Genomic DNA, 26,922 nt, shown 5'->3' with positions numbered 1-26,922 from the left:
TATACAACGGTTTTAATTGACACATGATCAATAAGATTAGGTAGACCATGCCTAGGGAAGACAGATTGTACTACACTTTAATTTAGTGTAATTTAGGTAGAAAGTTTGTACCAACAGGAGATGGGTTATACTATCCCATTGATTAGGTGTATCCTATTAAGGAATTAAATAGGCCATACCTAGGGAAGATGGATCATACTTGATAAGCTTGAATGTTGCACATTCAAGCTCTTTAACTCGCATATGTTAATTCCTTAGCATTGTTATTTGTTTAATTTTGTGTTGTTTTATTGTTTTCAGATTTTAAATAAAGATTCAATTAATTCCATTGATTTTGGGCTTAAAACACACTTTGAGAAGACTTGGAAGATATGGTTAAGCTTAACTAATTATAATAGAGGACCTATATGATATGGGTAAGTTTAATCAAACCAAGGAAATGATTAAATTGGAATTTCTCTAATAGGAGTCAAAATCGGATTGGATTCAAATTTGAATTCTACAGATGTCTCAGTATTTTGACCATAACCTTCTGCTAATTTATTGGATTGAGGTGAATCCAGAGCATTGGAAAGCTAACTCCAAATGCTACAAATCATTTTGAAATAGGATTTTCCTACTTCAAAATTTTGCTATGCCAAAATCCTCCTGCAATAAAACAACGTAAATCTAGACGAATCCTATTCCGATTTTGACTTGGATTACTTCCTAATTTGACTAGGAGATTGAAGTACGATTAGGGCTTGTTTGCTCCCTATAAATAGGTCTCTAAGCTTCAAGAGAAGTGTGCTTAGTTTTATATACAAAAATCTTCTTGATAGCTTGACAAGTTGAAGAGGAGATAATCCATGGCAGGAGGCCATCCTAGCACTAAGATGAGCAGATAATTCTGTAATAGGGCGTTGATGTAGCCCTTTCCAAGTAACAATGGTTTAATTGTATTTTAATTTGGGTTTTTTCTATATGCATGATGGTTGTATAACTATGAGAAATGCTTTTAATGTATATATTCAATCATTATAAAATTCTTCTCATGACTTAGAAAATCTTTTATATTGATTGAACTCAATCCTTCATGTTTTCCGTGATTCTGTAAATAATTGTTATACAACGGTTTTAACTGACATATGATCAAGAGGGTTAGATAAGTTATGCCTAGGGAAGACAGATTGTACTATACCCTAGTTTAGAGTAATTTAGGTAGACAGTTTGTGCCGACAGAAGATGGGTTATACTATTCCATTCCGGGAAATAGTTTTGGATCCATTGCCAGGGAATAGTTTTGTATCAAAAATTGATGTGGTCTTTGGTATACCAAAATATATCAATAATAAAATACTACTCGCAATAGTACGAATTCCTATAGGATAGAGCTATATTGAAGGTGTCGAACCTCAAGGATTGCAGGGGTATTGTTATCAAGCTTTTCAAGATTAAATATAACTTAATGTAAAGGAGATTGATTTGATTTTGTTTATAACTAAATTAAATGCATAAAATTAAAGATAGATGATGAGAGATAGAAAAGGGGGTTGATTTCACCACTAACTGCATAACAATGGTCAATCATAAATTAATAAGGGAAATTCATTATAGGCATGATACAGGACTTGTCTCATTCAAGTAATCAAGAAAATACCATCATTAAGGAAATAAGTATAACCCATCTTCGGTTGGCACGGACCGTCCACCTAACCACTAAGATGTGGTACAATCCGCCTTCCCTAGGTAAGGATTATCTAATTCCTTAATAGGCTACATATAATCAAGGGAATAGTATAACCCATCTTCGGTTGGCATGAACTATCTACCTAAATTACACTAAACTAGGGTGTAGTACAATCCGTCTTTCCTAAGCATGACCTATCTAACTGTAACACCCCGGTCCCATATTAGGAAGATGAGAAGAAGCCCACATAGAGTGGGTGGTTTATAAAGAAAGTCATGAATACTAAGTCCCATATTGCCTAGTTACTAGGTGAAACTGGGCTTTATAATGAATTCTAGGAAAGCTCCAAATTGGCTAGTCCTTTTGGGGTGATAGCGTAGATATGGCTAACGCTTTTTTCTGGGTCGTTACAAATTGTATCAGAGCCACCTAGTAATGCCAAGCCATGTGGTATTAGAGCACTGGATGACGTGGCCCTGACAAAGACGTCAGGAATTTAAGAGGGAAAGTTTATAACACCCCAATCCAATATTGGGAAGATGAGAAGAAGGCCACATAGAGTGGGTGGTTTATAAAGATAGTCATGGGTGATAAGTCCCACATTGCCTAGTTACTAAGTGAAACTGGGCTTTATAATGAATTTTAAGGAAGCTCCAAATTGACTAATCATTTTGAGGTAATAGCGTAGATGTAGCTAGCGCTTTTTCCTAGATCGTTACACTAACCCTCTTGATCATATGTCAATTAAAACCGTTGTATAAAAATCATTCACATAATTATAGAAAATATGAAGGATTGAGTTCAATCAATATAAAAGACTTTCTAAGACAAGAGAAGAATTTCATAATGATTGAATATATACATTAAAAGCAATTCTCATAGTTAGACAACCATCATGCATATAGAAAAGCTCAAATTAAAATACAATTAAACCATTTTTATTTGGAAAAGGCTACATCAATGCTCTATTACAAAATTGGCCGCTCATCTTGGTGCTGGGATGGCCTCCTCCCATGGATTATCTCATCTTCAACTTGTCAAGCCTTCAAGAAGATTTTTGTATCTAAAACTAAGCACACTTCTCTTGAAGCTTAGAAGCCTATTTATAGGGTGCAAACAAGCCCTAGAAGCCTTAAAAATCCCAGAAAAATCGTACTTCAATCTCCTAGTCAAATTAGGAAGCAATCCAAGTACAAATCGGAATAGGATTCATCCAGATTTGCATTTTTTTTTATTGTGGGAGGATTTTGGCCTAGCAAACATTCGAATTAAGAAAATATTATTTCACAATGATTTGTAGCATTTTGAGTTAGCTTTTTAATGCCACTAGATTAACTTCAATCCAATACTTCAGTAGAAAGTTTTGGTCAAAATACATGAGACATATGCAAAATCCAAATTTGAATCAAATCCGATTTTGACTCTAATTAGAGAAATTTCAATTTAATCATTTCCTTGATTTGATTAAACTTTACCACATCATATAGGTCATCTATTATAATTGGTTAAGCTTAACCATATCTTCTAAGTCTTCTCAAAGTGTGCTTTAAGCTCAAAATCAATGGAATTAATTGCATCTTTATTTAAAACTTGAAAACAATAAAACAACACAAAAGCAAACAAATAACAATGCTAAGGAATTAACATGTGCGAGTTATGGGGCTTGAATGTGCAGCATTCGGCGCTTATCACTACCACATTTTAGTGGTTAGGTGGACGGTCCGTGCCAATCGAAAATGGGTTATGCTTATTTCTTAAGTGATGTTATTTTTTGATTACTCGAGTGAGACGAGCCCTATATCACGCATAGTATAAATTTCCCTTATTAATTTGTGATTGACCATTATTATGTGGTTAGTGGTGAAGTCAACCCCTTATTCTATTTCTCATCACATCTATCTTTACTTTTTTTGTCTTTACTTTTATGCATTTAATTTAGTTATAAACAAAATCAAATCAAACTCCTTTTAATTAAGTTATATTTAATTTTGAAAAGCTTGATATTAACACTCTGCAGTCCTTGAGGTTCGACACTCTCAACATAGTTCTATCTTACAAGGATTCATTCTATTGCGAGTGGTTTTTTTATTATTGATTTTTTTTTGACACAAAAAGGCCTTATCAATTTTTGGCACCGTTGTAGGTGATCAAACCCGGGTCACCCGCATGATAGGCGGGAATACTTACCATACGGCTACTATATTTCATCCTAAGCTGCTAAACAAACGCATGCAAGGTACATATCATGCAACTCAAAGAATCAAAGAGGCACTTTAAAGTTTTTTGAAAACATTTCTTGTTTTTGTAAGAAAATGGGTACAAGAGCTTGTTATGGCATCTTTAAAACTTATAACATAAGAAAGGCAGTAAGACCAGCATGAAAGTTATGGAAATGAACAAGGGGTTACCTTAGAAGATGGCCAACTCCTCAAGTCTCCTCCTTTCTCCACAAAATCACTAATCACATTAGGTTTTAGGGTTTCTTGAGTGCAAGGGGGCTGAAGGTTGAATGGGGACCTTATATAGGGGATGAAGGTGTCGTGTTGTCTGAAAAAATGGATAATGTATTCAAAATGTTTTTCAGGGTGTCAGCGTAGGTACGGGTACCATTACACATTGGGTAAAAGGGTTCAGGCGTACATTCTGGGATATTGCCAACTGGGTCTAAGACTGATCAACGTACGTACGGGTGGTCCCCCCTAGCGTACGTCCTCATTGAAGACAGGTGTGTACGTATGGGTAGGCCCGTGGGCATACGTTCTCATTGAAGACAAGAGCGTACGTACAAGTACTATTGGGCATACGCATGATCAGAAAGGGTGGAATTTAGGTTTTGCTTCAAGGCTTTTTAGGAAATCTTGGTTATGTGTGATGGCATAGGTCTTCTGTTTTAAAACTATGCTTTATGAAATTTTAACCATAATGAGTCTTTAATAAAAATGATTGTTTTTATTTGGGTATCACAGATGCACTCTATGAAGATGGTCAGGATGGAGACAAGCAATGAGCATGTTGTTTTTACTAAGTCTAGAGGCCCTCCAGTGAGTGAGTATCATCTAGTGTGTAACTCTGAATCTTCATATAGTGATTTCTCAAGTTTGGCTACCCCGGAGTGGTTATTCCCTTTGATTTGTTTAAAGGATTTCCCACTTCGTCAATAAATCTTATGCTGTAGTTGTGTGGATGTTCTTTATTGTTGTGTTGGTTTGACATTAAGCATAGCTATTTATTTTCCTTATATAAATTGCTTATGCGTTTGATTTTGATATATAAATCGCTTATCCGTTTGATTTAGGGGTAGAACATGATCCTTATATTTTATCAGAATTTAATTCAGTCTTCATGTAGTTCTCTATATATAAGCCTTGCAGCTGATCAATGAGAATTAAGCAAAGTTTATTATTCAACTCTTGAGTTGATCGGGAGGTTGGGTACCTCGAATACCCTATTTATCCATCACCATAGGTAAACCCAGGAAAACTAATCCTGTAGTTTCATCTTCCCACAAACATGTTACACGTTCATCTCAATCCCAAGCACCTGCTCATTTTCCTATTGAATGAACTACTACTTTAATGAGAAGTGGACTTACTGAATGAATAAAGGAAACTGGTTTTCCCTCTAGTCTATAAATATGCAAAATATGCATCAAGTTTTTGTATCTTAAGAGGGTCAAATGAGAGAAATCAATTTGTGGTGTTTAGGCCTTTCGTCAAATAATTAAAAGAAGTTATAGATTCTATTATGTTTCTTATTTATTTTGAAAATCATCATAGTTAAGATCTGTAGGACGTTATTTTAACAATGCACAGTATTAAGACCCTTGGGTCCAATTACATAAATCCACCCGACGTTTTCTTATGCTAGTTTTTTTTGCGTATTTATCCACTCGATGAAAAAGCACGCCATCAATATTGAATGAATTTGGATTACAACTTTAACCAAATTACCCAATCCATTTTTGCTCTCTGGGATATTGTGGTGCATGATTGTGTATATGTGTATATTAATTGATAACCTCAAAATCAGAGATATCACAATCCTACTAGATGATCGACCTACCAAAAAAATAAAAATAAAAACCATGTCATCAAGTTATTGATTCAACCATCCAAGTGAAAGATGAACTGTTAATTTAGTTTAGAAAAAAGTTATTTAGTAAACTGATACATGACTAATTTACAATTAGAATGATATGACCGCGAAAATTAGTCATTAAATTTTGTTTATTTTGTTGCCACATCATCCAATTGTAGGATAGTTGTATAACAATATACGAAATAACATTACTTTTTTGTTTATCCTTAGATATTGTAAGATATTGAAATGAGAAAAGTATAATGTTTGTTTAACTTTTTTTTTTTGTTCTTCAAAATTAGTAATACATGCATTATGCTCTAATTAATGAAGAAGAAATATATATATATAAGGGGTAATTAGCTTTTTTCCCATCAACTATAACGCATTGTCACTTTGTCCCCATAAACTGACAATTCTACTGTCGAACCGTATCAAACTATCATTTTGTGCCCAAAATTTCCATTTCGTCAGTCAAAGACATTAACTTAAATGGTCAATTTGTCACGTGTGCTCCATATGCTATCTTGAAATTTTCTATCTTACATTTTTCTCCATCAACTACAACATATTGTTATTTTGCCCTAATGACTTGACAACGCATGTGGGAAGCACATGACGGGTTGACCATCTGAATTAATGCCTTTGACTGACGAAATCGGGATTTGGAGCACAAAATGGTAGTTTGATATGGTCAGACAATAAAGTTGTTAGCTCATGAGGACAAAGCGACAATGCATCGTAGTTGATGTAAAAAAAAAAAGTAATTACTCCTATATATAACTAAAAAAAAAAAAAAAAAGATGGATACGGTTATAATTGGATTAAAACACCAGGAAAGCTGCTCGCCCCAGCGAGAGAGTGAAAAAATAAAAATGATACTGAACTCAGCTGCTGCGACTGCCATGGCCGTCCGTTGCAGGCCTCCATTAAGGCCCATGTGCTTAGGCTCCAACATCAACACGGAGCAGCTTCGTGCCCAGCTCGATCAGCTTCACTCCGAGGCAGAGAGCACCAGAGCCAAGGGTATGAATGCACACGCGTTTGCGCTCTTTCATAATTCTGATGAAAATCAAGTATACCCATTTGCTTTTTTTGAATGCTAATCACGTTATTATGCTGGATTTCTTCATAGTTTAATTACTCTTTGATAATTGAGTGATTCCCAGAAAATTGTTTGGCCGGTTAAGTTGCAATACTCATTTGGTACTTGCCACTTGGTATGGCAGTATATTTTATTGAACATATATGAAATTTCTCACAGCTAGTATTGACATTATGACACATCAGTAATTTTATTGCTTGTTTTGGAGGAAATTTGGCTATGCTTATGACTGAAATATGATGAATTGGTGATGGATAGTTGAAACCGTTCTCTCTTTTTCTTTGGTGGGACGGAGGAGAAGGGTGGTTCATTCATGCTAGTTATTTGGAAATTAATTTTGCACATTTTTCCTTTTGGATGAATTAGTATTTCATTTAACCAAATAGAAAGTACAAAGCACTTTACACTACACTGGCAGAAACATCTGCAAACTGAAATCAAGAAAACACATCTTCATTTCCTACAAAAAACAACTTGCCACATACAATAGATAACCCTATTTTGATTATTCTTAATCCTTTCACAAGTCATAAGCCATCACATCATGAAGAATAGCTTGAAATATTCCTTCCTCAGTTATGATTGTGCCATTATGAATTCTAGCATCCCAAGCTACTGTTAGAACCAAAACCTCAACCCCTCGGTTTTGAGACTCGAAATTTGCCAATCTAGTTCAGCATTCCAGTCATGGGTTGGTCTTCTAATCATTCATTTGTTGAGAATAACATTCCGTAATCTTGTTGTGAATGCTCAGTCAAGAAAATAAACGATCACAGATCTCCATTCCGCTTCTGCAGAAAGAACATACCATGTCTTCTCTGCAACCCCAATTTGCAAGCCTTCTCCAGTTGTCAACCTGTTCTTAATGGTAAGGAAACGAATAAAAGCATGTTTAACTACAAGTTTAGAAAACCATATTAGTTTCCACCAATTTACTTCTGGCTTTTTTGTTCTATGAGCTTCCCTGGTCTCAGTTCATGTACACTATTGATTCTGAAGGAAGCCAAGAGACAGAGCTTGATGGACTTAACTTCAAACAACTGACTTTGGATCCTAACTAATTCATCTGATCTTGCTTCATTCCAAGTCCAAAACCCTTCTTGTGGAACACTGGAAAGTCTTGCTGGCATAAGTACTAGCTGCATCATAAACCAACCTTGATCCAAATTTCCGAACTAATAGTCCCTTAGCATGCCAGATGATTATAAAGGTTCTGTTTGTTAATGTGAAATGGGTGGTGTTTTTTGTTTTTACTTTGAAAAAGTGTTCTGATGTAACATAAAGTTGATTCTTTTTTTTAGGAGTGTTTTATGTTTAGGTTGTTTGTTAATGTTTTTATTTTGAGAAGAGAGAACAATAGACATAAAACAAAAATTTTAACAAACGGAGCATAGTCTTCTCGCTCTACATGGTACTTTATAAAAGGTCTAGCAAGTTCTTAGATAGCGCCTTATTCAACTCTTCTTAGTCTTAAACCACACCCCCCAACACCCACTGCCCTCTCCACCCCACCCACCCACAAATCCTTTTTTGCTCAATTTCCTTGATGCATCCTGTCACCGATATGCATTGAAACCTTGTTAGGAAGGATGATGATGTTACTTCAATAAATCTGCATACAAGCACAGCTTAAATCTATTGAAGCCTGCCACCAAATTATTGATGCTTTGAAGTCCAAGAAGAAATTCTGGTAGAAACTTCTCAATCAAAGGTTTACAGTCCTGCACTGAAGGCTTACCAGAAATCAGAGGCACTCTCAAATACTTAACTGGAAGATGTCCTTCTGGAAAGTTCAGAATGGAAAAGATTTGGTTTTAACAGTATCTAGAAGCCCAGCTTAAAAAACTTCACGTGTGCTTTGATTTGCTTTTAGTCTGAAAGGATCTCTAACCTCATTCTAAACATGCTGAATAGTATCAACAGGAAAAAAGAAAAAGAAAAAAAAAAAAAAAAGAAAGAAAAAAAAGACCTAAAGAAAGAGCAGCAGCAAAAATCATTAAATCTCAGCAAAACACTATTGTAAAAGTTTAAGCCATTCACATCTTGGATGAAACACAATGTCATGTTCAACAGTATTCTGCTTAAGTTTAGAAAACACCTTCCCATACCAATAACAAACAGGTAAGGTGACAATGGATCACTTTATCTCAGGCCTTTCCTGCTATCAGAATAACCTTCTAAACTACCATTAATAGCTACTGAGTATTTGGGAGAAGCGATGCAAAGCTTGAGCCCAATTTCTGAATCTCTCAGAATACAAAGTGCCTCCAAAATGCAGGGAGTAAAGTTCCATTAAATGGAATCATACAGTTTCATAAGATCAACCCTAATAATACACCTTGCAAAAGACCTTTGTTGATGATAATTCTTCTCAAGTTCCAGTGCAAGCAATACATTTTCAGCTATTCTTCTCACAGGAATGAAAGCTGTTTGAGTCTTGGCTGTAGGGCTAATGATTCACGCCAGCCTTATGTCTGTTAGCTAAGATTTTGCAAATGTGTACACTTTTACTGGTTAAATCAATCAAAATCTTTTGCCTATATTGAAGAAAGGATATCTTCTTTTACTGATTTGTTGAGGATGATTGGTTCCAGTTCATGAAATGATAAAAGTAGGTGTCTTCGTTATTTCTCTTTCACCAGGACATCTATATAAGACAAAGGCAGTTGAGCATTGCATATCTTACAACGGTCATGAACAACCCAATATTCCTTTATAGCATGTGAGAGCTTCCAATCATCCTAGTCATCAACCAACATACTGCAAATAAAATAGCACTAGTGACAACAGTTTCCTCACCACAACACATGAAGTGGAGATGATCTACTGTCTCAGAGCTATTCTTACTCATTCAATGCCTATTTACAATCAATTTCCTTCTCTGTCTACAATCATCAACAGTTAAAATTTTACCCAAAGCCTCTGTCCACCCTAATAATGCTATGTCTTGTGTGACCTTTGCACACCAAATGCTATATAGACACTTGCACATATGCTGCACTATATTTTAATTTTGAAGGACATAATTTTTGTCCTTTTGTGATTAATCGATTTTGTTTGTGAACTTGAAATAAGGTGATGAGAAGTTTGTAGTGGTCATGCTAGACTTGAGGATGTGTTTGCAATGATTTTTATTTGCCTAGTGGGGAGAGCTAGTCTTGGTTACTTGTTATATTATGCCCCTGAGGAATTTTACTGCTTTTCATTTTTGTCTGATTATCGAATCGAAGCTCGACTAGTCTAAATTATTGGTTCTTTTGGTTTGAATCTTGATTAAGGTTAACTTATTGTAGAATCTTTGAGTGACATTTTTTTTTATTTATTAATTTCTAGTTTCATAGTTTTATTTTTGTTGGGCTAGCTTTTCACGCATTGTTTAGAAATGAGATTCATCTTCTCCATCCAAACATTCACATGTAAAAACATTGACTTCAATGCTTTCAGTGCCACATATCTAAGACACATATTGCTTATACTTGATGACATCATTTTAAGCCATTCATGGTGGTTGATTCAGCAAATAGTGCAAGGCTAAGGCTTCTGCGATTGTCAGATGCAGCTGAGAAGCTTCAACGGCAAGCAGCTATTAGTGTCCAAAATGGGAAAGAAAATGATGCAAGGCAACTGCTTTTACAGAAAAAGAAGATCATACTAGCTTTGGAGAAGTCAAAGCGCCGCATTGAATTGCTTGATGAGCTTTCAACAAAGTTTAATGAGGTAGAATGAAGTGCTAATTGTTATCGAAGTATAATTTTCTCACTGGATTCAACTGGGGAACTCATTGGAATTTTTGATATCAAAAGTTCAGTTACACCATGCTGAGTCATTTCAAAATATTACTTTCGTAGTCTTTCCTTAGATATTCTATTGCGTTGAGTGAGATAGGTTGTTAGTTGGGTTATATATGATGTCTCTCAGGCAGTGAATATATCTAAAGTTGGAAATTTGTGGCGTGTTAACAATTTAAAGTGGTGGAACCTGCAATTCATGAGGTAGAGGGATCATATCGTGAGGCATCTACTCATGATAAGACTTTGCAAGAAGAAAATCATGAAAGTAACTTTAACTTATCCATACTATGCAAGTGATACAGAAAATGCTTTTCTTATTCCTCATTCAAGTTATGGGAAAATATGTAAAAGGAGCAGAAAATATGGGGCTTTAAGTCTCTATGACCATTCATTAAGTTGTCTGCAATATGGAGCATTAGTGGTTCTTGATAAGTTTAAAACCCAGTTTGTGGTTTGGAAGACTGTTCTCTTTGTCAAGTGAAATAGTACGTAGATATGTTATAATTCATAGTGATTTATTTATACCATATTGTTTTATTTATCTCATACATGTTCTGATAAAATGGGACATCTTTGCCATGTTGTATGATAGATACAACTCGAATCTATCTTCCCCTACATTTTATTTTCTTGATTGGTAAGTTACACATGAGGAGGTGCCATTTGAGCTGTAGTTCACTTACCTAAACTTACCATCCATATGACTAGTCATCCTATTCTCTTTCCCATATTTTAAATTGGATTAATTCCACTTAATCCCCCTTAACTACCACTCATTTACATATTGTTCCCATGAACTACCACATGTCACACTCAACCCCATCAAACTACCAATCTTAGGGAAAAATCCCTTCCATTAGCTGAGCTCGTTAAATCTAAAACAAAAAATCACATGCGACATGCATGTGCTCACTTGTACCTAAAACTATAAAAACTTAAAATAAATAAATAAATAAATAAAGACAAAACAAAATAGGTGTGGTCGAACCACCCTAAGTACTTGGGGGTGGCTTGGTCACCCCGAATCACTAGTGGGTGGTCCATCCACCACCCCCAAGTATTGGGCTTGGTTCGGCACTCCCTAAGGGTTTAATGGATGGTATTCGAGAGCTTGATGTCATTGCGGAAGGGAGAACTTTGATTGAGGAGGATCGGGTGAAAAGGGAGGATTTTTCTAAGGAGTTGGAGAGGTTGCTTCTTTATGAAGAACTGAGTTGAAGGTAGAAATCTATGGCTTTGTGGTTGAGAGAGGGAAATAAGAACACCAAGTTTTTTACCGGTGGCAGATTTGAATAGAAGAAATAACATTGTGCATTCATTAATTGTTAGTGGTTCCTTATTTTCAAATTCTACAAAAAATAAGGGAGCATATTGTGCAGTTTTATATGCAATTGTATTCAGAACAATATAGTTGGAGGCCAAAGCTGGATGGTCTTTTCTTTTCATTCCATTGGTGAAAAGGAGAGTTCTTGGTTGGAAAGAGAGTTTGAGAGGAGAGTGAGGTTTTTGAGGTGGTTAAAACACTGATTGGAGATAAGACCCTTGGGTTCTAATGGGTTTTCTTTGGGTTTCTTTCAGACATGTTGGGAGGTTTTTAAAGAGGATATCTTGTCACAATTCAAAGAGTTTCATGGTTGAGGGATTTTTGAGAAGAGCACTAACGCAACTTTCATATCTCTTATCCCAAAGAAAGCTTGTGTCATGGAGATCAATGATTTTCGTCCTATCAATCTAGAAGGTGGTGTCTACAAAATAACATCTAAGGTACTAGTGAATCGATTGAAACAAGTATTGGAGAAGATCATCTCAAATTCGCAGAATGTGTTTATTAAGGGGAGACAAATTCTGGAGTTAGTTTTGGTGGCAAATGAGTGTATTGACAGTTGACTAAATCAGGGGTTCCAGGCTTTTTGTGCAAATTGGATCTAGAAAAGGCCTATGATCATGTGAATTGGGAATTTTTGTTGTATTTGTTGAAGAGAAGTGGTTATAGGGAGAAATGGAGAGCATGCATAACATTTTGTATTTCTACAGTGCGATTTTCCATTTTAATAAATGGAGTCCCCTCAAGGTTTAAGACAGGGGGATCCATTATCCCCTCTACTTTTTGTAGTTGTTATAAAGGGTCGAAGTTGGATAATGTTAGCCACAGTAGATAGGGGGCTTTTAGCTAGTTTTTTCGTAGGGTCAAGAAATTATGTAGAAATGGTTGTGTTTGCATCTGTTGTTTGCTGATGAAACATTGACATTTTGCAAGGCTAATTGTGAACATCTTCATACTCTGAGATGTCTCTTGTTATGCTCTGAAGCAGTATCGGGGTTAAAGGTTAATTTATCGATATCAGAGATCTTTACAATTGGTGAGGTGGATGGTGTAGAAAGTTTGCAATAATTATTGGGTTTAGCGTGGCTTTGTTACTGAAGAAATTATTTGGGTGCACCATACAAGTCTACTTCTATATTTTTGGTAAGTCTACTTCGATTTGAAACGACATTGTCAATAAATGGAGAGGTGGTTGGCTGGTTGTAAGATGCTATATTTGTCTAAGGGAGGTAGGTTGACCTTGATCAAAAGTACTTTGTCCAACTTGCCCACATACTATTTGTAACTGTTTCCTATTCCAATTGGTGTGGCTAATAGGCTTAAGAAACTTCAGTGAAATTTTCTATGGGGAGGTATAAATGAGGAGTTTAAGCTCTATATGGTTAAATGGTCAAAAATTTGTTCTCCAAAGCAATTGGTGGTTTAAGGGTAAGAAACTTGACTAACTTTAATCAAGCACTGATGGGTGTAAATGGTTATGACGTTACACTACAAATAGGTAGGCTTCATGGCGATTGGTGGTGGAAGCAAAATATGAAAGTATGAGCTGAGAGGTTGGTATTCTAAGGAGGTAGAGGGACCCTTTGAATTTAAAGTGTGAAAACATATCAGGAGGGGGTGGGATTTTTTTTCAAGATTTGTCAGATATGAAGTGGAAGATGGAACTAAGATTAGGTTCTGTTCGATTTATGGTGCGGGGATCATCCATTAAAGGAATCTTTTCCAGAGTCGTTTAGTATTGCTCATTGTAAGGAGGCATGGGTTGCAAATAATTTGCAGTTTTCCAATAGTAATATTTAGTGGAATGTATCTTCTATGCGATCTGTACAGGGTTGTATTCCCTTTGATTGAGAAAAGGTAGTGAGGATTGTATTTGGTGGATCCCTTCAAAGAGGAGAAAGTTTGAAGTGAGGCCGTTTTTTCATGAGTTATCTAGTTTAGAAGGTTCATCTTTTCCTTGGAAGAGTATTTGGAAAGTAAATGTTCCATTCAGGGTAAGTTTCTTTATGTGGTTGACAGTCTTCATAAGATTTTGACTTTGGATAGCTTAAGGAAGAGAAGAGTAATAGTGCTAGATTGATGTTGCATGTATAAGGAGTCGGGAATTCATAGATTATCTTCTTCTCCTTTGTAAAGTGGCAAGAGAATTATGGAGTGTGACTTTCAGCCTTTTCGGAATAGAATGGGTAATACCTAGAAGGGTGATAGAGTTGTTAGATTGTGGTGAGGTCAGTTGGTTAGTCATTCAATTTTAGCCGCTTGGAGGATATCTCCTTTGTACTTAATGTGTAGCATATGGAGAGAATGGAATGTAAGATGTTTTGAAGATCGTGAGAAGTCGATGGAAGAACTCAAAAACATCTGGGTCAAATCGCTTTATATATGGACAGAGGCATGTAATATTTCTCATTTTTGTAACTTTTTTGAATGTGGATTTTTTTTTTATTCTTTTAGTCAGTAATGGGGATTATCTCTTGTATACATCTTGTGTACTAGGGTTGCACCTCTCTGCACTTATTAATGATATGCATTACTAATTAAAAAAAAAAAAAAAAAAAAGTGACAGATGGTAGAGTTTGTGGGAGTAATGTGTAAATGAGTTGTAGTTGGGGAGGGTTTAAGTGCAATTAACCCTTTTAAATTTAAAGATTGGAGGACAAAACAGGTACATTAAGATCAAACAAGTTTGTAACATTATTGAAGTCTTTACTTCTTTCACAGAGAACAACCTGAAACAGTTTTTCTTGGTTTGACACAAAGAGAAGATATGTACACAAACATTTCGCGAGTATGTAGCAAATATTAGTGTAAATGAGATGTGATATTTGCTCAATGTATAAAAGCCTTCCGAGCTTCTATCTGAAACTTTGCCTCACTTGTAGCATTTTTTTTAAATAAAAAAAAAGAAAAAAAGTCTAATAAGCCTTATCCTTGTAGCAAGTGCGGCCAAATAGTGTTTGACTGGTGATAGTATGTCAGACATGCCATGTTACATATGCATTTCATTTGACCGTAGCTTAGAGAGGAAGAGATATTAGATAGTTTGACAATTCATCTATGTTCCCTTTTCCCTATGGGCTATGGCTTAAACCAATCTGGCTCCTTAGCACTTGTTATGCAAACCAAGTTCATGTAAATATAATTCCTTAAGAGGGTATCCTAAGTCACAGGCTCACATAAAGAAATGGTAGATTTAATGAAATAAATTCGTATTTTATATAGCTTGTACTTGCTTTACAACCAAATAAGACAATTTTCTATATAACTTGCATGTAAGTGCCTTTATGACCTGAGAGGTCACCCTTTGCAATCAATACAGTTTGATACTAAAAAGCTGCTTGTGCTTGACTTTAATTGTGTTTGTACTCTTTTCGTGTCACCGGTTTTCTTTTATTTTCAACTTCTATATTTTTGCCTGATCTTATTCAAGAGCATAATCTTTCAGTTCACAATATGATCAAAAGAAGCCTAATTTGGTTTCAGGCCATATCGCTGAAAGAAAATCAGCTAGTTGGGAATGTTTCTTTGGATCTTGAAGTCGGTAGAGAAGATGCACCCAGTCCTGTTCGGATTATATCACCAAAGCAGGAAAAGACAGAAGATCTGAATGAGAACAAAGAATTTGAGCCTAATATGCTGGAACTTGACGGCAGAGAAGATTTGCAACCCTATTCAGAGAGTCGAGAAAGCTTACCTGTTGATAAGGTGCCAGAGGATCTTGAAGCTTCTCTGAGTGTGGGCATTCAGAATGAAGATGACATTATCAGTAGCTTGAATGGAATATCTTCTTATGAGGACTTCTTGGAACGTTTGGATCAAGATCTCAGCAATATTGAAGCAGAACTTCTGACCATTTTGAGGGTCTCAACCTTGATACTAGATAGCAATGAGACAGAAAAAAATTCAAGGGTGCAGGAAACACTGGAACTTCTTGAGGGCATCCGTGGCATTAGAAAGAGGTATGCTTATTAATCAGCTTAAAAGTTGGTGTTCAAGATTTTGAAGCGATCATGATTATTGCCTAGACATATTATTATTACACATGAATATTAATTATTAATTTATTATTGAGTAATCATTATTTTTTGCTCACAGAATTACCAGTATTAAATTGACAAAGGTGGAGACCAGATGATATTTCATTTTGTGGTATTCAGTTTTCTACAAGCAGGTGAGGATTAACTTCATGTATGAGAAAGTAGCATTTCCAGATAAGAGCAGTGTTGTAGTAATTGCGTGAAAAATACTAGAGAGAAAGAGAGACGGCTTAGCCAAAACTTTCTTAGCCCCTCTCACCCCCTTTATATATTTGTAAAGATCAATACAATGACCAAAATACCCATGTCACAAATCCCTAAATCCCTATTACTAACAGATTCTTCTATCTCTTCTAATACTCCCCCTCAAGATAGAGCATATATATCACATAAATCTAGCTTGGAACAGTTAAACTCTAATTGCTTTCGGCATAGATTTTGTAAACATGTCAATTAATTGATCTTCAGAGTTCACAAATGATGTAGATATATCTCTAATGAGTTTCTTATTTCTAATAAAATCACAATTAATCTCAATATATTTGGTTCTTTCATAAAAAACTCAATTAGACACAATATGTAAAGCAACCTAGTTATCACAAAACAATGGAATAGGAGTAGGACCCGAGAATCTCGTCTCATGGAGAAAATGTTGTAATCATGTCAATTCACTAGCTGATGGCCAACTTTTTTGATTCTGTATTGAGAACCAATTCCTTTTTTTTTTTTCTTTTTTTTTGGTGCAAACCAATTCCTGATTTAATTGTTCTGTGTTCTCTGTTATCTTGTGTTCCTAAAAGTGAACTTCTCCATTTTAAGAAACAAAAGGAGGATATAACAGAAAAATATAGTGCTTAGCAAACTGGAGAATGGAAATGTGAAATTCCTTTGTGTGAGCGCCAAACTGACTATGAAAACAATCTTGCTGTTGATCGAAAAAGCATATATCTGTGCGTGTGTGTGGAGCTTCCAGCTATAAAATTCGAGTTTCTGTGCTTGAGATTGCTTTATGAGCGGATGGCGGCAACTAACCATTTTTCTCTTTCTTCTATATTGAATTTCTTGGATCTGTTGAATGAAAATATTTATCTTTCGTTCTTTATTCTTTTGTATACTTCCAATGGGTTTCGCTTCCTTACATACTCGTTAATTAGTTATTTCACACTCCCTCCCCCCCTGAAAAAGGGTTAATTATACTTTGCTCTCTCAAACAACACGCCATTTGTACTTAAACCCGTAAACTATGATTCATTGCAACTCATTTCCCCAAACTACTACTTTGTTCCGAGTAGCAGCACCTTGAGTCAGATCTGACCGTTAAATGTAGCTGAAAAATTCTACACGTCCTTGGCACGTGACACATTTTGGGTGTAATTGCAAATAGAGGGTTAGTTTGGGGGACAAAGTGTAATTAACCCTTGTTAGCCCTAATATGCTCATCTAACAACCCTAAAAGGATAAATGTCATGAAAATAGCCTCTACGTTACTTGCAACTCTCACTGTGACTCTGTCCATCACAACTAACAGCCAAATTCGATCCAGAATGCTACTTGAAACAAAATGATAATTTGGGAGAACGAGTTGCAATGAGTTATAGTTAATGGTTGCAAGTGCAAATGGGTGTTAGTTTGTGTGTGTTTGGGGTTGGGGGGGGGGGGGGGGGGGGGGGAAAGAAAAGAAAAGAAAAATGGAAAAATACCTTAGCCTCTTCAAACGTACACCCTTTTGGCACTTATACTTCCAGACTTTAAAAAGTGACACTCAGTCCCCTCCAATTACCACTTTGTTATGGTTAACAGCTTCTATCAACATTTTTTTGTCAAATTGGACAAAAATTATGTGACATGACACGCACGTTACTTTTTTTTTTTTTTACAAAGTATCCCCTTTGCTGAAGTTGCTTTGTTGAAACTGCCCCTAAAAACTATTAAAAACATAAAAATAAATAAATTAAAAAAAAAAAAAAAAATTGAATGTTAAACTTCTCGGCTGTTGAAAGCTTGATAAGTTATTCAGCAATAGATTGTTGGTTTGCCTTTGCACCATTTGTGGCTAATGTAATTTGTTGTCCGCTGTTGGAAGCCTCTCTTGCAATTCTCATCGGTCAGTCAAGTAAAGAAACCAGTGAACTTGCTTTAAATGGGACCATTGCCAAACCTTGTCTCTCAGATATTGGGAAGATTTTGGCAGGTTAGGGTGCAAATCTCTCTGAAGGATCTTGTCCGGTTAAACATGTTTATGAGCTTGTGAAGAGATTGATCCTGTGAAAGAAGCTGCTACAAGGATTGCTTGAAAGCTTCTAAGATTTTAAGCATGGATGGGTCCCATGTCTTACATGAGTACTTGGAATAGGGTAAATGAAAGTTTAGAGTACCCCAAAAATGGAAAGGGGGTGACCGAACCACCCCACAGCCATTAGGGGGTGGTTCAGCCACCATGAAGTTTTTGTTTTATTTGTTTTTTCTTTTTCTTTTTTTTAATAATGTTTAGGGGCATTTGGGGAAATTTATCCAAAAAGTCATGTGGCACAATTTTCATCCAATTTGACAGAAAATGCTAACGGAATGTGTTAATTGTAATAGAGTTTAGGGAAAAGATTGACGCTTGATAATTTAACAAAGAGAAATGTAGTGTTGCATGTGCAAGAAAAGTTGAGAGTCCATTGATCACTTATTGATTCATTGTGAAGTAACAAGAGAGTTATGGAGTTCAATTCTTAATTTGTTTGGTGTAGATTGGGCTATGCTTAGACGGGTGATAGATATGTTGATGAGTTGGGAAGGACATGTAGGATGTGGTACAATTATTGAAGTATGGATGTTGTGTTTAATGTGGTACCTTTGGAGAGAGTGGAATGCTCGAAGCTTTGAAGATGTAGCGACACCTTCTATACTTAGATATCAACACATCATAGTTTACCTGTTTCTAGTTTTGCATGTTTTTTGAACTTTTGTTTGTCTTTTTCTTCAAATTAAAGCTGCTCTTGTATAGTTCATATGTACTAAAGTTGCGCTATTTTGTACTTTTTTAATGACATTAAAATTACTTACAAAAACACTATAACAAAGTGATAGTTGAAAGGAGTTGAGTGTCACTTTTTAAACTTTTGAGGTATAAGTGTCAGAGGGTGCAAGTTTGAAGGGCGCTAAATGTATTTTCCCTAAAGGAAAAAAGAACTGATATTTTCGGGTTACATGTCCAAAATAGGATTCCTCTTTCTTACAGCCTTCTTTTAAGGGAATGATGCTAAGGATTTTTTCCAGAAGTTGGTTTGTTCAGATGAAAACATTGGCTTCGATGGTACCTGCAATTCTTAATCGTTGATATTGATTTTATTGTTATTTTTTCCATTTGTGCACATTTTGATTTCTCATCAGAATTTGTTTGTTTGTTTGTTTTTTTTTTTTTTTTTTTTTTTCAAATGGCAGCTGCTACACAAAAGCAAAGGCATGATTTGTGCACAAACCTGAGGGTGAAAGCTGACAAGGCTGAATTTGAAGCTTATAAACTCTTCTATTGGAACAAAATTGCAGAACATGTGATTTGTAGATCAATTTTTGGTAGCTGATGATAGATATACCAAAATCAGCACCTGATTTTTTGTATAAGAGAGCTACAGCACTTCACTGCTAGAATTGGGAAACGATAATGCAATCTGTCTCTCTGGAGTATTCATGTTTCTGCTATTTACGTATTGGGAAGTTTTGACTTACATTGATGATATAGGATATACATTCTTTAGGATGAGATAAGAACAAATTGTAAGGAGTAACAATGAATTGAGATCATGGATCATCCCTATGTATATATGAACGCATTTGCGAAAAATAGCCCCCACAAGCGTAACCATCTAATCTCGTTGTCGCTGAATGAGATATATAAGGAGGACTTCTAGAATTACTCGATGGGATCAACGGCCTCGTTTGGCTTGTGTTTGACTAGGTATAATTGGACATCCTCACATTGTTTGCTTCTTCTGTACCAGGTTTTGAGAGGTCTTGGTGTTGGCTGTCACTGAGGCAATAATCCCGGATGCCATTATCATTCGTTTCCATTTGGGAAACCATGTTTGAGTCAGTCGCCTTCCATGAGATCCGCCAGAGTAATTTTGCCACAATTGGTATTATCCAGCAAATCAAATTGTTTGCCAATCAGCAAGATGTCTTTCTCTGTTATCTTTCCCATCTCCTTAAGCTTGTATATGACGAACTCGGATTTACTATAGCAACAAAACATGAAAGACAATATCACCAATATTATTTCAGGAACAGAGAAGTTGAAAAAAAAAAAAATGAAAAATCAATCAAAACTCTGAAAAAAAAAAATTGAGAAAAAGTATGTGCAATGTCCTAGAATAAGAAATGACAAACCTGTGAAACTACAAGATAATCTGTTAATCTGTATTAAATACATAATTTTGTTTTGTTGATGCTGTTCTCCAATAATCTGATACTAGTAAGGTGAACTACTGACATAAAGTATGCATCTTCAACTCTCCCATTGTATAATTTGCAAATTGCCCATTAAAAGAGCAGCAGTTTGCAGACTTGCAATACAGATGCATAAGCTAAATATAACAGTGCACAATGTATGATTAAACACCCATTTTCAGATGCAATACAGATGCATAAGCTAAACTCATTCCAATTCCAATTAAAACCAGCTAGCTTTTACTTCCTGAGGCACATGTTCTTTCCAAATGTATTGCACTTCAGCTATCATATTATGTTGGGGTTACAAACGGCGGTTGTGGAAGGGGTTAGTGGTCACTTTTATAAGTGTGAGGCTTACCTCTTAAGCTAGCTTTTTGGGTTAAGAGAGGCCAAACACCACCCAACACTAGTATCAGAGCTCAGATTCATCCAACAAGTCTCGGCCCAACAGTTCACGGGAGAAATGGGTTATCTCTGCTCCGACCCATGGCCCGATGTATGAGAGGAAGATTGTTGGAGTTATCCCATATCGGTTGTAAAAGGGGCTGGTGCTCACTTTATAAGTGTGACGAAAAGCCTCACCTCTTGAGCTAACTTTTGAGATTGAGAAAGACCTAAAACCACCCAACATATTAGTACCCACCATATTTTGTCATATGCCCAATTGACCAATTGGTTCTCTGTAAATGATAAATGCCTTAACACTAGCCTCTCTGATCCACCAATTGCTATTGTCTAACACTAAAATTGTGCTTCCTTTTCCAAATTAGAGAGTGCACTTACCAAACAGCAAAGTCATCTACCTGCCTCATATCTGGTTTTTCATTACATTGCGTCAAATCGAAATTCTGGCAAACACCAAGAAGTATCCATTCTTAGCACAAAGAAACTGCCACCTTCCTATTCTTAAACTGGAATATCATCCCCTTTTGGATAACTAATTTTTGGATCCATATGTTCTAAAGCTAATTAATCAGTACTTCCTCACAATGGGTTGTGTTTTCTTGGAATTACTCTTCAAAACTCTGCTGATTTTTCATATGCTTTTAATAGCTTACTGAGTCACCTAGAGATGCGCCATTTCCCTTTGAACCTCTCTATTGGTTCAGATAGCCATTCTGACTCCCTGTGAACACAAGTTTTGTTGTTCTTGAAATTTTATACCACTCTCTACTATAATATAAAGAGTATGAGCAGTAAGCTTTATCTGGCATTTTTCAGTATGGTGTAGAATATCTCTTTCACTCCACAGTGTAGATCTCCAGTATCATCTTTTGAAGAAACCTAGAAGAAATTCTAAATATTGAAGGACCGACAATGTTCCATGGAAGGGTAATTATTTTCATTAGGCTCCTTCCTATTGATTCTTTTCTGCCAAATTGTCTTTCCTATTAATGATCATCACTAATTTCATGAACACTTTTAGGGCTAAATTGCATTTCCTAGAGGATATGAGTTGGGTTGGTAGTCTCTTTTTTTTTCAGATTTCACACCAAATTTCTGCATCAGTAATTTCCATCTATTGTTAAATGCACTAAATTATCAATTAAACCCAATTATTTTCTGCAGTGACAAAAGATGAGGAAAACTTGAATATGCTAAACAATAAAAAAAAAAAAAAAAAAAAAAAAAAAAGCATAAATACCTGATAGATCCGTCATTATCAAGATCTGCAGCTACCAAATCCCCCACAGTAATCTTCTTCTGAAGAACCCATTTTGCAATCCTGCGATTCCTCTTGTCAATCCTAAGCTCAGCAAGGTATAGAAATGCCCTGGCAACAGCGAACGTACTAACTAATAGCCAAATTACTGCAAAACATCTTCCTCTGGTGGTTGTAAAAGCATAATCCCCATATCCTACTGTTGTCACTGAAGTTACTGAGAGATAAAAGCTATTTACCCAACTCATATCCTCTAGGAAATGCACCATAATTGTCCCTATAGCAATACACCCAATCACAACGGCCAAAGCTAAGCCTACCTTGATTCTTATTCTCATTCTTCCTTTCTCTGTATCCACCATGTATGCTCGGACCATTGAGTTGAACTTATTCTCATCGACGGCGCTCAACAAGACGGCCTCCTGCCGGTCACAGATGTATGTCACCAACCCATTGAGCAGAATGTCAATGAATCCAAAACCAACTAGAATGAAAACACAAGTGAATAGCTTTGTGAATGTGGTGTCTGGAACAATGTCACCATACCCAATAGTGCAAAGAGTGACCACAGTGAAGTACAGGGCATCCACAGGCTTAAAAGTAGTACAACCCTTGAAGCTCCCACTTGTCAAAAATATTGTAACCACAAGAATGATATACAGAATGACACCAACGAAGGCTTGCCGGACGATTAAGGGGGTCGATTTTGGTGGCGGCCGGGGGTCGATGGAGTCGTGAAAATCATCCCGGATGTCGGTAAATACAGACGGGGCGGAGTGCGAGCGGCGGGCGAGACGTAGTCTCTTTTTGTCGATGCTGAAGTTGGCAATAAGGTTGACATAGGAGGAGGACATGGGTGTTGTGATGATTGGAATAATGCCATCATTTGTTATAAGATGTGCTGCTGATTGGCGTCTGGAGGGGCCAAGTCCAATATCAAGGTAGGATGGAGGAAATTCTCTCCTTGGTGATGGCCTAATAGGCTCTTCTTCTTCTACTCCTGTTCTTGGGAGAAGAGCTTCATCCATTTGCATAATATGAATGAAAAAGCTGCAAAATCTTGTACAAGAACTACCTTGTCTTCTTGAATTCGAAAAAAAAAAAAACAAAACAAAACAAAAAAGAAAAGAAAAAAATGGTTTCCACTCCAACTACAAGTCAATGCGTTGAAGAAATGAAAACGGTTTTGATTGGTTGCGCTTGCTTATCTAAGAGTCATATGGATCATGGAGAAACCGTAAATATATAACCGGTTCCAACTGCCACTCATCAGTTCAATACTGGTAGTTGTAATTGCCCAACTGCGTCGGTTACTTCCGTTTTACGCCACTACTTTCTTGGAGCCTCTTGCCGGCCGATGCGTGTTCACGTGTTTCATCTAATATGAGCAACAGATTTTGATCTTCAGCAATTTACTGGGAGCATGTCGATATACGACCATCTATTCAAATAAATTTTAAGTTGTGAGACTCACCTATTCGTGCATTGAGATTTTTATCCGATGTTAAACTTACCATTAGGGGTGACAATTTTCGTTTGCGTGTTTAGTTCACGTCATGTCGAAATATGTGTATAAATAATATATAGGTAAACCCTAAACTAATTTATTAATTAAACGGGTCAACTATAATGTTTTAATTTTGTATTGAATTTGTGTCGAATTTATGGGTCATGTAAAAAATTGTCTACATAAGTGTCAGATTTGAATCATATCAAAGCTAAGACTATATAGATCGATCCTAAACTAACCAGTTTAATTAAACCAATCGGGCTAATGAACCTCAATCCTTTATTTTTTTATTAAGCGTTGAATTCACATTCAAAAATTGAAAAGTTTACTTATTATTAGGAGAAACTTTACTAAGGACCTTCAAACTTTCACCCGTTTTGAAATACCCTTGAATTTCAAAATCTCTCAATTTAGTCTCCTGAACTTTCAATTGCTTTCAATTTGGACCCCTCCGTCAGATTTTAAACGTCACATAACGTTTATACCCTTGACTTTTGTATAAAACTCCAACTTCTAAAACGTTTTTTTATTAAAAAAAAAAAAAACAAAAATCATGAATATTTTGGTCTTTTTTTGAATTTTTAACGGCTAAAATTAACGGAAAGGTCCAAATTGAAAGCAATTGAAAGTTCAGGAAACTAAATTGAGAAATTTTAAAGTTCAGGAAGAATATTTCAAAACGGATAAAAATTTGAGGTCCTTAATGAAGTTTCTCCTTATTATTAAGGCTCGGTGTGAAAATCAATGACACTTTTATAGTCAACCACATTTGGGAAATAGGAGTAACTATTTGGGCGTGCCAAACGTGAGTATCATTTATTTAATATATATTTGAAAATCCTGAAAATTGTGACGCTACATAAAAAAGAACTAGAAGTCCTCGTTGATATTTTTGGTAAGTCACTTCCATTCCCATAGATTATCGTCCTTGACGGTGGATTAGAAAAAAGAGAGCCCTATGGTCCAGATCAGGCGTAAATACAGCACCCAATACATTTTTGACACGTAAGCTAAACTCATCTAAGCTTATTTTATAGAATAAGATTGAAAACACAAGATTATTTTGCAGCCCTTTCTTCTTCATCCCCGAAACTCCATAGCCACGCTGAACCCATCTTCTTTTTTCAATTTCTTCTCTGAACCCATCTTCTTTCTTCCATCCAGTTTCTCTCTTTCTATCTTTTCTCAAGCATGCAAAACCCTCTTTTTCTTTCGTTTTTTACAGGGTAGAATATGGCATACAAAACCCATTTTCGTTTTTTACAGGCAAAACTCTTGGTCTCTATCTGCAAATATGGATCATATAGAAGATGCGCAGAATGTCCTTCGCATGCCAGTTATATTTGCTGAGTTTGGAAAATCGACGAAGACTTCTGGTATTGAAGAAAGAGACCGGCTTTACAACATAGTTTACTCAAAAATCCACCCTCCCAAAGAACCCAAATCGCGATACCCAGAGAAAATCTCAACAATCAACCCATTAAAATCCATCCCGAACCCCATTCGGCCAGACCATCACAAAGAACATAGCACTACCCACTCGATTAAGAACACCCAAAATCAAATACCCAACTTCTCTGTCATCGCTCACAGTGTTCCTCAAACCCATTTTCTCACACTCAGTCACTGTCCTCCTCTCTCTCACAGTTCCCTCTTTCTCAGTCTCACCGCTTGTGTCTCTCGCGGGCCACCGCATGGCCAGACCCAGCCGTGGGTCACGGCCAGACCCGCGTGGGTTTCTGGCCGTGACCCACGCGGGTCGTCGCCTTCTGCTTCCTTGCCGGCCAGACCCACGTGGGTTTTGAAGCCAAGCCTCCTTTGGTCTACAGAGAAGACCTGCAATCAAACTACTGCAGCAAGAAATGGCCTTGAGAAGAAAGGCTTGGTCTTTTGATACGGTGTGCTTGTTGTATGGGAGTGATGATAGAGAGAACACGGGTGCAACGTGTTTTTTAATATTTTTTTTAATATTAAAATAATATATTTTAGTATTTTAATTATAAAAAAAATATTAAAAAATACAGGTGTACATCACGCCCGTGTTCTTTCTATCATCACTTTGTTATATGGTATGTTTGTGCAATTTTTTTTGTTTTATCTGAGGCGTCAGCATATTATTAGGTGCTGTAAAACACACTTTTATGCCAAGTCAGATCCGGACAAAAGTTAAACTCTAGAGAAAAATTAAAATAAAATAAAGAATTAAATACTAAAAAACTCCTTAAAGTTTGAATTCTTTACTTTTTGTCTTTTAAATTTTTATTTTTATCACAGAAGGTACATGTGGTTGTCATAAAGATAGAAATAGTACATCTATTAAAATTTTTTCCAAAACTTAATGAAATGTCACGTCAACACCAATCAAATTACGCCACGTGTCTTATAATTAATTTTTTGATTTTTTTTTAAATATTAAAAATATTAATTTTTTTTTTTTTTTCAAAACAAAAAAAGAAAAATTTTGACCCCTTGACACAAGCTTAAGCACAGCACCAGTACAGCCATCTGCAGCAATCTACAAGTGTTTCTGTTTTGACCCTGACAAACTAGACCAGCTAAAGATGAAAGCCACGGAAAATGGGGTTCATGACATGTGCACTACATTTGAAGCCCTCTCTGCGTTTGTGTGGAAAGCTAGAACTCAAGCACTTGAGTTTTTACCTGATCAACAGACAAAGCTCCCGTTTGCTGTTGATGGAAGGCCTAAATTCAACCCACCATGCCAAAAGGGTACTTTGGAAATGGCATTGTGTTAACGAATTCAATATGCCAAGCAGGTGAGCACCTGGAGAAGCCATTATCATCTGTAGTGGGTTTGGGGCGGCCACCCCCATCTGGCCGTGGGGTGGCGAGAACCGGCCAATAAATGCCGGGTCACTCCATGGCCAAGCCACCACAAAATTTTATTTTTTTTAAAAAAAAAAAATATTTTTTAATACTTTTAATTCTTTTTAAAAAAAAAAAATTCGAAAAATTAATTATAAAACACGTAGCGCACTCTGATTGGTGTGGCATGGCGTTCCGTTAAGTTTTGGACAGAATTTTAACGGAGGTACTATTTTCGTCTCTATGAAAACTACATGTACCGCTTGCGATAAAAATGAAAACCTATTAGTAAAAAATAAAGAGTTCAAATCCTAAGGGGAATTTTAGTATTTAACCCTAAAATAAATAAATAATCCTCTACTTGACTGTCAAATTTGCAGCTAGTACCTAGCGATAATTGTGTTTCCTACGGGATTCCAACTAAAAGGGTTCAGGGACCCCAACCAAACACCTATTTCTTTTCATAGTCGTTCATCTCTCATCTTT

At 36.1% G+C, this 26,922-nt stretch overlaps 2 protein-coding genes across 7 annotated transcripts; one reads left to right on the top strand and one right to left on the bottom strand.

Annotated features, from left to right (window-relative positions):
* Nucleotides 1-6,585: 6,585 nt before the first annotated feature.
* Nucleotides 6,586-19,617, top strand: LOC132181522 (forkhead-associated domain protein). Of its 6 annotated transcripts, XR_009440268.2 has the most exons (6): nt 6,586-6,772; nt 10,369-10,568; nt 15,450-15,925; nt 16,062-16,137; nt 19,212-19,304; nt 19,433-19,617. XR_009440268.2 is itself a non-coding variant. In XM_059594776.2 (5 exons), the coding sequence occupies exons 1-4, from the start codon at nt 6,622-6,624 to the stop codon at nt 16,099-16,101; spliced, it is 867 nt and encodes a 288-aa protein (XP_059450759.1). In that variant the 5' UTR covers nt 6,586-6,621; the 3' UTR covers nt 16,102-16,137; nt 19,433-19,617. The 6 variants fall into 6 exon arrangements, 5 of the variants coding, with proteins under 5 accessions (XP_059450759.1, XP_088373009.1, XP_059450761.1 ...); XM_059594776.2 differs by lacking the exon at nt 19,212-19,304; XM_088516883.1 differs by lacking the exon at nt 19,433-19,617 and having other exon boundaries at nt 19,212-19,355.
* Nucleotides 19,618-19,658: 41 nt separating this feature from the next.
* LOC132181521 (two-pore potassium channel 3-like) lies at nt 19,659-23,131 on the bottom strand. The gene is made up of 2 exons (XM_059594773.2): nt 22,083-23,131; nt 19,659-20,223 (listed from the first exon to the last, which is right to left on the bottom strand). Exons 1-2 carry the CDS (start codon nt 23,126-23,128, stop codon nt 20,079-20,081), a joined length of 1,191 nt encoding a protein of 396 aa, XP_059450756.2. The 5' UTR covers nt 23,129-23,131; the 3' UTR covers nt 19,659-20,078.
* Between the last annotated feature and the right edge of the window lie 3,791 nt (nt 23,132-26,922).

Source organism: Corylus avellana, chromosome 5, assembly GCF_965113065.1.
Source record: "Corylus avellana chromosome 5, dhCorAvel1.hap1.2, whole genome shotgun sequence".
In the NCBI taxonomy this organism is placed as follows: Eukaryota; Viridiplantae; Streptophyta; class Magnoliopsida; order Fagales; family Betulaceae; genus Corylus; species Corylus avellana.
The sequence above is the reverse complement of the archived record's forward strand: the minus strand, read 5'-3'. Positions and strand labels throughout refer to the sequence as shown.

Excerpts from the sequence above, each read along its gene's own strand:
- LOC132181522 (XM_059594776.2), top strand. The coding sequence starts at position 6,622 with ATGATACTGAACTCAGCTGCTGCGACTGCCATGGCCGTCCGTTGCAGG. Across the intron at positions 6,773-10,368 it reads AGAGAGCACCAGAGCCAAGG|CAAATAGTGCAAGGCTAAGG; the intron begins GTATGAATGCAC and ends TGGTTGATTCAG. Across the intron at positions 10,569-15,449 it reads TTTCAACAAAGTTTAATGAG|GCCATATCGCTGAAAGAAAA; the intron begins GTAGAATGAAGT and ends ATTTGGTTTCAG.
- LOC132181521 (XM_059594773.2), bottom strand. The coding sequence starts at position 23,128 with ATGGATGAAGCTCTTCTCCCAAGAACAGGAGTAGAAGAAGAAGAGCCT. Across the intron at positions 20,224-22,082 it reads GATAATGACGGATCTATCAG|TAAATCCGAGTTCGTCATAT; the intron begins GTATTTATGCTT and ends TTGTTGCTATAG.